Source organism: Colobus angolensis, unplaced genomic scaffold (genome assembly GCF_000951035.1).
Source record: "Colobus angolensis palliatus isolate OR3802 unplaced genomic scaffold, Cang.pa_1.0 Scaffold45, whole genome shotgun sequence".
NCBI classification, from domain to species: domain Eukaryota; kingdom Metazoa; phylum Chordata; class Mammalia; order Primates; family Cercopithecidae; genus Colobus; species Colobus angolensis.
In genome coordinates this window covers 4,297,495-4,309,536 of record NW_012117932.1, presented here as the reverse complement: position 1 = coordinate 4,309,536, position 12,042 = coordinate 4,297,495, and the positions used below count along the sequence as shown (strand labels likewise).

Genomic DNA, 12,042 nt, shown 5'->3' with positions numbered 1-12,042 from the left:
GAGAGGAGAGGAGAGGAGAGGAGAAGAAAAGAGAAAAAATCAAAGTGATTCAAGAAAAATTCCCAGAAAATAAAACAGAGATTTCCAGACTGAAAGGGTCTATGAGGTACATGGCTGGATGATACTAGATAAAAACAGGCCCACACTAAATCATACAATTGAATATTTCAGAAACTGGGATTCCCCTAAACACTTGAGGATTAGGGAACAGAGAACATTTTGGGGGAGGAGGGGCCATATGCCAAGGGTCAGGAATCAGGACAGTTTTAGACTTTACCAGCAACAATGAAAAGCAGAAAACAATGTCTTCAAAATTCAGAAGGAATATGATTATCAAGTAGACTTATAAAGCTATTTAAAAATCAAGATGGGCCGGGCGTGGTGGCTCACATCTGTAATCCCAGCACTTTGGGAGGCTGAAGCGGGTAGATCATCAGACGTTACGAGATCAAGACCAGCCTAGTCAACGTGGCGAAACCTTGTCTTTACTAAAAATACAAAAAGCCAGGCATGGTGGAGGGCACCTGTAATTCCAGCTACTTGGGAGACTGAGGCAGGAGAATCACTTGAACCCAGGAAGCGGAGGTTGCAGTGAGCGGAGACTGTGCCACTGCACTCCAGCCTGGGTGACAGAATGAGACCCCAACTCAAAGTAAGAAAGAACAAAACAAAACAATAAAATAAAATCGAAATGGTTACCCAATTGTTCAAACATCTTTTATTGGCTTATCTCTCTTTTCTTTTTGGATTTAAAATGCCACCTTTAGCATATATAATTATATATTACTGTTTTGCTTACCTTTAACAGAAAACTTAATTGCTTTAGATGGTAGTGGTCTTCCTGCATAAGTGTCTGCATTACTTTCATTCAATACAACTTGTAATTTCAAGGTATAATTCCCCAACTTCTGAATGTTTTCTGGATAAATTAAGAAGAAATTAAAAATCAAGTCAACACAATACCAACGTATTTTTTAACATTCAGAATAAGAACTCACCCATTTTTTTAAACCAGTAAGGCCATTTTCCTCCATGTTGACTAATATGCGAAATAATCTCTTTATTTCCACTTGAAGCTTAATAAAAGAAAAAAGAAACAATACTGTCTTAAGAAATTTAACATAAAACATGAAACATGCAATGTCACATTGGCACCAAATACCTATTTGCTGTATTTTAAAACCTGCTTTGAAGCTTCAAAAGATCTAACACTATCCTACGAAAATGAACAGCAATAATAAAAGTTAACTCTTTAATTCATTAAAATCTCTTTATTTCAAGTCTTGTAAACTCTTTCACTTTATTTAAAATTACTATTTAAAGAGAAAGGAAGACAACAGAATAGACAAATAACATGACCTCTCCAAAAAATTCCTTATTTATTACCCACTCTAGAATTATATAATGCAAATGTTCAAAAACCCAAAATTTTTTAAAAGGCAATTCATGAACAAAACCGAAATGTTTATCAAGTAGGTAACATGACCACACAGACCAAAAACAGGGAGAGAGAGAAAAGTAGTCAACCTTACCCACTTGGAAACAGTACAACAGTGTATTATTCAAACTGTGAACTTTTATCTAAGAAGGAACACAGGAGTTCAACATAAAAGCATAACAGGCCCAGTGTGGTAGCTCATGCCTGTAACCACAGCACTCTGGAAGGCTGAGGCCAAGAATTTGAGACCAGCCTGGGCAATATAGTGATGGCTTGTCTCTATAAGTATTTAAAAATTAGCCGGGCATGGTCCGGCTAAATAGTCCCAGCTACCTGAGAGGCTGAGATGGGAGGACTGCGTGAGCCCAGGAGGTCAAGACCACAGTGAGCTATGAAGGTACCAGTCTGGGCAACAGAGCAAGACCTTGTCTCAAAAAAAAAAAACCAAAAGAAACTTTGGATACTTTGAACACTTCAGTAGGCAATAGCACTGCATGTCACATGAAAAACTGGGAGTGAATCCTCTGTGTGAGAAAGGGAGAGAGCAACTGAAGCCAGTGGGAGCTCCTTGGCCCTACCAAGCACTGGATCTGACTTGGAGAGCACTGGGGAGAGTGGGAAGTGCTCCACTCATACTCCTAGACCCAGTGGGTGCAAATAGAAGGAGGTCATTCCCAATCCTACGTCACAGGGGGCTGCACAGAAACCTGCCAGCCAGCATAGGTGGCAGTCACTGGTATGGAGAATCTCCAGACTAAGATTTGTGATCTATTATTGAGGAGAGCAGCCTCCACAACCAGAATTGAGAGGCAAGTGTAACATGGGCCCCAGCCATGGGTAAGAGAATTGGGGGCCCCTGCTTTGCAGAGCCAGACTGGGAGGGGTATGGCCTGAAGCCTGGTTTTTGTCCCTGGCAGGAAGTTTTGCAGCCTGAGACAGATTCACAATCTGAGGACAGACTGCCTGGGACTTGGCTGGCTATTTCAGCTTGCTGCCAGTAGAAGATAGGAGGGAACTCAACCAGGTCAAAACTGTAGAGAACCAGGTCCCACTATCACCTGCTAGGTTGTAGAGCCCTAGCAACCCCACTTTCCCCATGCTGGATCTTTGGCAAGGCATTGGTTGCTCTGCTCCTCCCTGAAGCATTGCTTCAGGGGCCTGAGAACTACCTTGCAACCCCTGCAAGGGCTGGTGCTTGTGTCCACTGTTGAGGTGGCCAAAATGCAGGATTCTCCGGCCCAGCCCTGCCTAGCTTTGTCCTCCCCAACTGCCTCAGGGGCAGAGCACAGGACTGGGACCCCTGGAAGTTACACAGCCCAGTTCATCATCTAGGACATCAGAGTACTTCTGGTTAACAAAGGTAACCCATAAATGCTACTACAACAGCTGCATCCAGCTCTTACCTTCTAGCACCACATACTGGACAGGAGGCCAACCTGCACGGCCCATTAAAACATCTGCTAACACAATCGCGCAGTGCTCAGGAAGGAGACAAGCTCTGCCACCACCTCTACTACCACAATTGCCCATACCCCTGCAGCTACACAGGAAGCCCTGAGACTGCTCACCCGCCCGATACATTACTACAATAGCCAGGATTGGAGAAAGCCACCACAGTAAGGCTATTTATAAACAAGGAAATCATACATAACTTACGTCACTGAATATACCCAAGAAGCAAAGTCAAAAGAATCTATTAAACATACATCATAGACACATTGTCAAGGAAAAAATAAGTCCTGCCCCAACAAAAGTAAATTCAAAAATAAAAATAAGCAACTACTACTCCAGATGCAAAGGAAATAAGCCCAATACAGAAAATATTTTGAAAAAAGGTGCCATGACAGTTCCAAAGCAACACAGTAATTCTCTAACAATGGATCCTAACCAAAAAGAAATCTTTGAAATATTAAATTAAAAATTCAAAATACTGATTATTTTATTTCTTGAGATATGGTCTTGCTCTATTGCCCAGGGTGAATTTCAGTGGCACAATCATAGCTCACTGCAGTCTCATGGGCTCAAGTGATCCTTCCACCTCAGCCTCCTAAATGGCTGGGACTATAGGTCTGCACTGCCATGCCCACTTGTTAAATTAAAAAAAAATAATTTCTTTTTTTTTTTGAGACGGAGTCTCGCTCTGTCATCCAGGCTGGAGTGCAGTGGCCGGATCTCAGCTCACTGCAAGCTCCGCCTCCTGGGTTTACGCCATTCTCCTGCCTCAGCCTCCCGAGTAGCTGGGACTACAGGCGCCCGCCACCTCTTTTTTTAGTAGAGACGGGGTTTCACTGTGTTAGCCAGGATGGTCTCAAACTCCGGACCTCGTGATCCGCCCCTCTCGGCCTCCCGAAGTGCTGGGATTACAGGCTTGAGCCACCGCGCCCGGCCAAAAAAAAATAATTTTTAGAGAGACTGTCTCACTGTTTTGTCCAGGATAGTCTTGAACTCCTGACATCAAGCTATCTTCCCACTTCAGCCTCCTGGGATTACAGGCATCAGCCACCATGCCCAGCTAAAATACTGATTTTTAAAGAAGCTCTATGAGATACAGGAGATATCTGAAAACTAATATAAAGTAATAAGAAAATGAAATTCAGGATATGAACAAGAAATTTACCAAAGGCATAGTTTTTTATTTTTTAAAAAAGGAACTTCCGGAATAAAAAAATTCATGGAAGGAATTACAAAATACAGTTGAAAGCAAACAATGGACTAGACCAAGCAGGAGAATCTCAAAATGTGAAGATAAATCTGTTGAATTAATCAATGAGACAAAATAAAGAAAAAAGAATTGTAAAAAATGATCAAAGCCTTCTCGAAGTATGGGTCAATGTAAAATAGTCAAACCAACAAAATCCTAGGTAATCCCAAGGGAAAAGAAAAAGCAAAAACTTTAGAAAACCTAGTTGAGGAGGCCTGGCGCGGTGGCTCACGCCTGTAATCCTGGCACTTTGGGAGGCCGAGGCAGGTGGATCACGAGGTCAGGAGATCGAGGCCATCCTGGCTAACACGCTAACACGGTGAAACACCGTCTCTACTAAAAAATACAAAAAATCAGCCGGGCGTGGTGGCGGGCGCCTGTAGTCCCAGCTACTCGGGAGGCTGAGGCAGGAGAATGGCGTGAACCCAGGAGGTGGAGCTTGCAGTGAGCCGAGATCGCACCACTGCACTCCAGCCTGGGCAACAGAGCAAGACTCCGTCTCAAAAAAAAGAAAAAAAGAAAAAAAAGAAAACCTATTTGAGGAAATAATTGTCGAGGAAAACTTCCCTTGTCAACAAGACATCTATACATCCAAACAATAAGAGGCTCAAAGAACACTAGGCAAAAACACTGCAAGAAAGGCCTCACTACAATATATAGAAATTAGACTGCCTAAGGTCAATGTGAAGGAAAATATCCTAAAATCAGCAAGAGAAAAAGTATTCAGTCACCAGTAAAGGAAAATCCATTAGACTAACAGTGGATTTCACAGCAGGTACCTTACAAGCTAGTAGAGACTGGGATTTTATTTTTTCTGTTTTTTACAATCCTGCTCCATCTGTAGGATTCTGTTTTCAAAGTGCTGGGGGTGGGGAGCAGGAGGACTGTCAACTACAAATTTTGTGTACTGCTAGAATAAGCTTCATAAATGGAGGCAAAATAAAGTCTTTCCCAGAGAAGCAAACCCTGAAGAAATTCACCACCCCTAAACTAGATCTACAAGAAACACTCAAAGGAGTTCTAAACATGGAAACAAATGATCAATACTAGCCATCATAAAAACAAGAGAGTATAAAATTCACAGGTCTTATAAAATAATTATACAAGGCAGGAAGAGAAAAAAATCAAATAGCAACACAACAGAATCCCACCAAACCACAAAGACAGAAAGGAGGGAAAAAAAGAAAGAATCTACAAAGCAACTAGACAACAACATTATGACAGGAGCAAAACCTCACATATAAATACTAACCTTGAATGTAAATCGATTACATGCTCTACCTAAAAGATACAGACTGGCAGTAACGGATTTTTTAAAATGAACCAACTAAATGCTATTTACAATAAACTCATATTACTCATAAAGACAATTATAGACTGAAGGTGTGGAAACAGCTATTCCATACAAACAGAAACCAAAAGTGAGCAAGAGTAGCTGATATCAAATAAAATAGACTATAAATCAACAACAGTTAAAGAAAATTATATAATGTTAAAAGGATCAATTCAACATGAAGATACAACAATTCTAAATACATATGTACCAAATACCAGTGCCCAAATTCATAAAACATATATTAGTAGACCTAAGAAGACACAGAAAGCAATACAACAATGACGGATTCAACACCCTACTGATAGCACTAGATGGATCATGGAGACAGAAAACTAACAAAAGAAACATTGGATTTAAACTGGCCTTTAGACCAAATGGACCTAAGCAAACATTTACACAACATTCTACCCAACAATATGCAGAATATACATTATTCTGCAGAATATACATTATTCTCATCAGCAAATGGAACATTCTCCAAGACAGGTCATACATCAGGCCACAAAACAAATCTCAATACATTTTGAAAAAATCAAAATCATATCAAGTAACTTCCTGGACCATCGTGGAATAAAACTAGAAATCAATTCCAAGAGAAACTCTCAAAACTATAAAATACTTGGATCAAACAGCTTGCTCTTAAATAACCTTTATGCCAACGATAAAATTGATATGAAAATTTAAAATACATATACGTATTTTGAGATGGAGTCTCACTCTGTTGCCAGGCTGGAGTGCAGTGGCGCAATCTCAGCTCATTGCAGCCCCTGCCTCCCAGGTTCAAGTGATTCTCTTGCCTCAGCCTCCCGAGTAGCTGAAATTACAGGTGCACATTACCACACCCGGCCAATTTTTGTACTTCTTAGTAGAGATGGGGTTTCACCATGTTGGCCAGGACAGTTTATGATGTATCTTAAAGAAAGTATGCCTATATTTGCCTTTTACTGCTGGATTTCTCAACTTGTACCAACAGAGAAAGAAATATGTTCTAGAAACATCTTCTCAATATTTGCTTTAAAAAAGGCCCAAGCAACTTTCTGATTTTTGAAGCGTTTATTCAACAAATATTTAATTACCTCCTATATACAAAGTACTAGAAAAAGGTTAAAGAAAACAAAATCATTGCTTTCCTGGAGTTTTTAATCTTGTAGAGCAAGGGGACTAGCAAACTACTGGACTGCCAATGGCTGCATTCATCTACAACAACAGACTTATGTAATCATAAGAAACAACTTACGGCCCTCTAAGCCTAAGTATTTATTTACTACCTGATGCTTTCCAAATAGTTTGCCACCCCTGTCCTAGAGGAGAAAGACACATTTAAGGAACAAAATTTGGTCTAGAGTTGGGAAAACCGGGGTTTGATGAGAACCAAAAGAAAACAGTTGTGGTTAGAGGTATGGTGAGTGAGGACAAGATCAAGTTGGAAAGAGAGGAAGGGCCAGATCATGCGTGGAGTATTGCAGAGCTATGACTAGCTTCCTAGGCCACTAAAGATGAAATAATAGAAAACAGAGTGATATACACAGTTCTGCAATTCAAAAAAAATCACTTTGGGGTAAAATGAAAATGAGCTGGAGCAGTGCAAGAGTGAATTCAAGAGGACTTTTCATTGAGGCAGCTACTACATGGTTAAAATGAGAGACCATGATGACTTGGACTTGAATGGGCAGAATGAAGATACACAGTTGTCCATTGGTTTACGCAGAAGACTGGTTCCAGGATTCCATATGTATACCAAAATCTGCACATACAACTCCTGTGGTTGGCCCTGCAGAACCTGCATATATGAAAAGTTGGCCTCTGTTTATGTGGGTTTCAAATCCCACAAAAATGATTTTCAATCTGCATTTGGTCCACATGTAAGTGGACCTGCACAGTTGAAACCCATGTTGTTCAACAGTCAACTGTACTTTAGTGTGATACTTGGTGACAGACTGGTTACAAGGGATTAAGAAGTAAATGGAAACACCAATCCTTTTCAAACTCTTCCAAAAAATTAAAGAGGAGAGAACACTTCCTAACTCATTCATTTTTTGAGGTCAACATTATCTGATACCGAAGCCAGAGACATCAAAAAAAAAAAAACAGAAACCACAGACCAAAATCCCTTATGAATACTGATGCAAAAATTCTCAACAATATGCTAGCAAGCCAAATTCAGCACAATTTTAAAAGAACTCACCTTAGTCTATTTAGTGTTGCTGTAAAGGAATACCTGAGGCTGAATAATTTATAAGAAAAGGATGTTTATTTGGTTCACAATTCTGCTGGCTGGAAGACTAGGCATCTGGATGAAAGCCCAAGGCTGCTTAGCTGCTTCCACTCATAGTGGAAGGTGAAGGGGAGCCAGTGTATGCAGAGATCATATGGCAAAAGAGGAGTGAGGGAGGTGCCAGGCTCTTTTTAACAACCAGCTCTCATGAGAAATAATAGAGTAAGAACTCACTCAATAAGCCCTTCATGAGAGATCTGAACCTATGACTCCAAAACCTCCCATTAGGTCCCACCTCCAACACTGGGGATCAAGACAAATATCCAAACTATACACAATAACCAAGTGAGATTTATTCTTGGAATGCAAGGATGGCTCAACAAATAAAAAACAATCAAGGCTATGTGCAGTGGCTCATGCCTGTAATCCTAGCACTTTGGGAGACTGAGGCAAGAGGTCATTTGAGGCCAGGAGTTTGAGACCAGCATGGGCAGCATAGTAGACCCTGTCTCCACCACAAAAAAAAAAAAAAAAAAAGAGAGAGAGCCATGATGGCTCAGGCCAGCTGTCCTGGTGCATAAGGAGGCGAGGCTACGCGCTTGAGGCCAACCTGGACAACATTTTTAAAAAAACTCTCATCCACTGATAAAAAGAAAAAAAAAACTAGCTGGGTGCAATGAGCATGCCTGTAGTCCTAGTTACTAAGGAGGCTGACGTGGGAGAACCACTTGAGCCCAGGAGTTCGAGGCTGCAGTAAGCCACAATTGTGCCACTTCATTCCTGCCTGGGTGACAGAGTGAGACCCTATCTCAAAAAACAAAAACCAACTAATCAATGCAATACATCACTTTGAGAGAATAAAGGAAAAAACCTACATAATTATCTGGACTGATGCAGAGAAACATTTGGGAAAACAATACTCTTTCATGATAAAAACACTACACAAGGAATAGAAAGAAACTTCTTCCTTCAACATGATAAAGGCCTTATATAAGACCCACAGTTAACATCACATATACTCAACTGTGAAAGACTTAAAGCTTTTCCTCTAACATCAGCAACAGGACATGGATTCTCATTTTAGTCACTTCTTTTTTTTTGTTTTTTGAGACGGAGTCTCACTATGTTGCCCAGGCTGGAGTGCAGTGGCCAGATCTCAGTTCACTGCAAGCTCCGCCTCCCGGGTTCACGCCATTCTCCTGCCTCAGCCTCCCGAGTAGCTGGGACTACAGGCGCCCGCCACCTCGCCTGGCTAGTTTGTTGTATTTTTTAGTAGAGACGGGGTTTCACCGTGTTAGCCAGGATGGTCTCGATCTCCTGACCTCGTGATCCGCCCGTCTCGGCCTCCTAAAATGCTGGGATTACAGGCTTGAGCCACTGTGCCCGGCCCATTTTAGTCACTTCTATTCAACATAGTATTTGAAGTCCTAGCCAGACCAATTAGGCAAGAAAAAGAAATAAAAGGCATCTACTTTGGAAAAGAGTAAGTTATTTCCGTTCATAAATGACATGTTCACATATGTGAAAAACCTAAATAATCCAATAAAAAAACCCTGGTATAGCTATTAAACTCAGCAAAGTTACACATACAAAACCATGTTCACAGATTGAACGACTTACAATTTTTAAGGTAAAAATAACACTCAAAATGATCTGCATATTCACTGTAATCCCTACCAGGATCTTAACGGTGTTTTCTGCAGAAATAGAAAAACACATCCTACATTCATAGGTAATCTCCGTAGACCCAAATAGCCAAAACAATCTTAAAAAACAAGAATAAAGTAGGAGCACTCACACCTCCTGATTTTAAAACTTACAAAGCTACAGTAATCAAAAAAGTGCAGCATGGGCATATGAACAGACATATAGACCTAGGGAACAAGGAGCCCAGAAATAAACTCTCACATACATGGACAACTGACTTTCAACAAGTGGGCCAAAACAGTTCAATAGAGAACGTATAGTCTTTGACAAATGGTGCTGGAAAAACTGGGTATCTGCAGGCAAAAGAAGTTTTCCATATGAAAAGAAGTTAACCATATGCAAAAGTTAAGGTCAAATGGATCAAAGTAGTAACCATAGAGCTAAAACTATAAAATTTGTAAGGAAAAAACATTCAGGAAAAGCTTCATAACACTGAATTTAGCAACAATCTCTTGGATAAGACACCAAAAGCACATGCAACAAAAGAAAAAAGAGACTAATTGTTTTGCAAAATTGAAAACTTTTGTGCATCACAGTTACCATCAACAAAGTGAAAAAGCAACCCATAGAGTGGAAGAAAATATCTGTAAATCATTTATCTGATAAGGGATTAATATCCAGGATTATAAAGAACTCCTACAACTCAACAACAACAAAATTTTAAAATGGCCAAAGGACCTGAATAGACCTCTGTCCAAAGAAGATATATGGATGGCAATAAGCTCATAAAAAGATGCTCAAAATCACTGAATATTGGGGAAATGCAAATCAAAACCACAATAATCTTTAGTAGGAAAAAGGGGAAAAGAAAATCCACAGTAAGATACCCCTTCATATCTGTTAGGATGGCTATTAACCACCCCCCACAAAAAAACCCACAGGAAATAACAAGTGTGGGTGACATGGAGAAACTGGAATGTACAGTGGGGCGAGCACTGTGGAAAACAGTATGGTAGTTTCTCAATAAATTAAATAATAATATGACCCAGCAAGTCCACTTTTGGGAATATATCTAAAACGAACAAAAGCAGGGACTCAAAAGGACTATTTGTATACCAATGTTCACAGCAGCATTCTTCACAATAGACAACAGGTGAAAGTAACCTGAGTATCCATCAAACAAATGGATAAACAAAATATGGTATATATATATACACAAGGGAATATTATTCAACCTTAAAAAGGAATGGGAATTCTGACACACTATGCTAAGTGAAACACGCCAGACACAAAGGACAAATATAATTCCATTTTTATGAGGTACCTAAAATAGTCAAATTCAGAGATAGAAAGTTAAAAAGTAGTTATGAGGGCAGGGAGAAAGGAGTGAAGAGTTATTACTATAGAGTTTCAGTTTGAAATGTTGAAAAAATGCTTTAGATGGACAGTGGTAATGGTTGCACAACAATATGAATGTACTTAATGCCACTTGATAAATTTTATGTTAATATGTGTTATTTATATATATATATATATATATATATAATTATAGAAGCCTGACCAATATGATGAAATCCCATCTCTACCAAAAATACAAAAATTAGCTGGGAGTGGTGGCATGCGCCTGTAATCCCAGCTACTCAGGAGGCTGAGAGAGGAGAATTGCTTGAACTCAGGAGGCGGAGGTTGCAATGAGCCTAAATCATGCATTTGCATTCCTGCTTGGGCAACAAGAACGAAGCTGTGTCTCAAAAAAAAAAAAAAAAAACAGAAGCAGGAAGGTCATGGAAGGTGCTGCACTGCTGGCTTTGAAGATGAAGGAATGAGCGTGGCTTCTGTGTGATTTACTTATTTTATTTATTTTATTTATTTTATTTTTTAGAGACAGGCTGTTACTTTACCACCCAGGTTGGAGTGCAGTGGCGTGATTATAGCTCACTGTGGCTTCAAACTCCTGGGCTCAAGCAGTTCTTCTGCCTCAGCCTTCCGACTAGCTGGGACTATATAGGCTCATGCCACCAAGCCCAGCTGAGAGTAACTTCTAAAAGGCAGAAAAGGCAAGGCTCACCTAGAACCTCCAGGAAAAAATGCAGTCCTGAAGACACTTTATTTTAGCCCAGTGAAACCTGTTTTGGACAACGACTAATTCTGTAATTATTACTGTAATATTAGAACTGTAATACATATATGCTTATGTAAATTCCTACTGCAAATTCTTCTACATATACGTATCATACCTTTACTTTAGCCCACAGTTACCTACATGAACAAATTCAAGATAAAGTATTTTTTAAAAACCGTAGAAAAATATCCACCAAGAAAATGAGCTATTCATAACATTACTGAAATTCCTAACTTCAATAAAATTTGCTGTGGCTATCAGATTGCTAGGTCTTCAATAATTACATGAAGATGTTTAATTTGATATTATTTTTAAAAACAATACTAAAGACCCAAATTAGTTTGTATACTTACAATGTAAAATAACTTTGAGCTCAACCAGGAGTTTTTTTGACCCTCCGTGACTTGTTCCTGGAAGCTTTTGCATTGTTTCCCCTTTTTTATTCAATATTTCAATTCTTAATGCACCTATGAGTCAAAAATTAAAAGTATCTTAATTACACCCAAAAATTTGCTGAATCTGCCAAATCTTCCCATTGCATTTTAATATCTCATGAGCTTTTACATATTGGAAATGTAAGACA

The 12,042-nt window shown here is 39.6% G+C and overlaps 1 protein-coding gene across 1 annotated transcript in view; it reads right to left on the bottom strand.

Moving 5' to 3' along the window:
- Positions 1-12,042, bottom strand: part of SMCHD1 (structural maintenance of chromosomes flexible hinge domain containing 1) — a 156,572-nt gene that overhangs the window by 85,843 nt on the left and 58,687 nt on the right. Inside the window, exons 17-19 of the mRNA XM_011957791.1 lie at positions 11,813-11,926; positions 999-1,076; positions 800-919 (exon numbers count right to left, since the gene is read on the bottom strand). Coding sequence (XP_011813181.1) covers positions 800-919; positions 999-1,076; positions 11,813-11,926 — 312 coding nt within the window. The remainder of the gene's footprint in view (positions 1-799; positions 920-998; positions 1,077-11,812; positions 11,927-12,042) is intronic.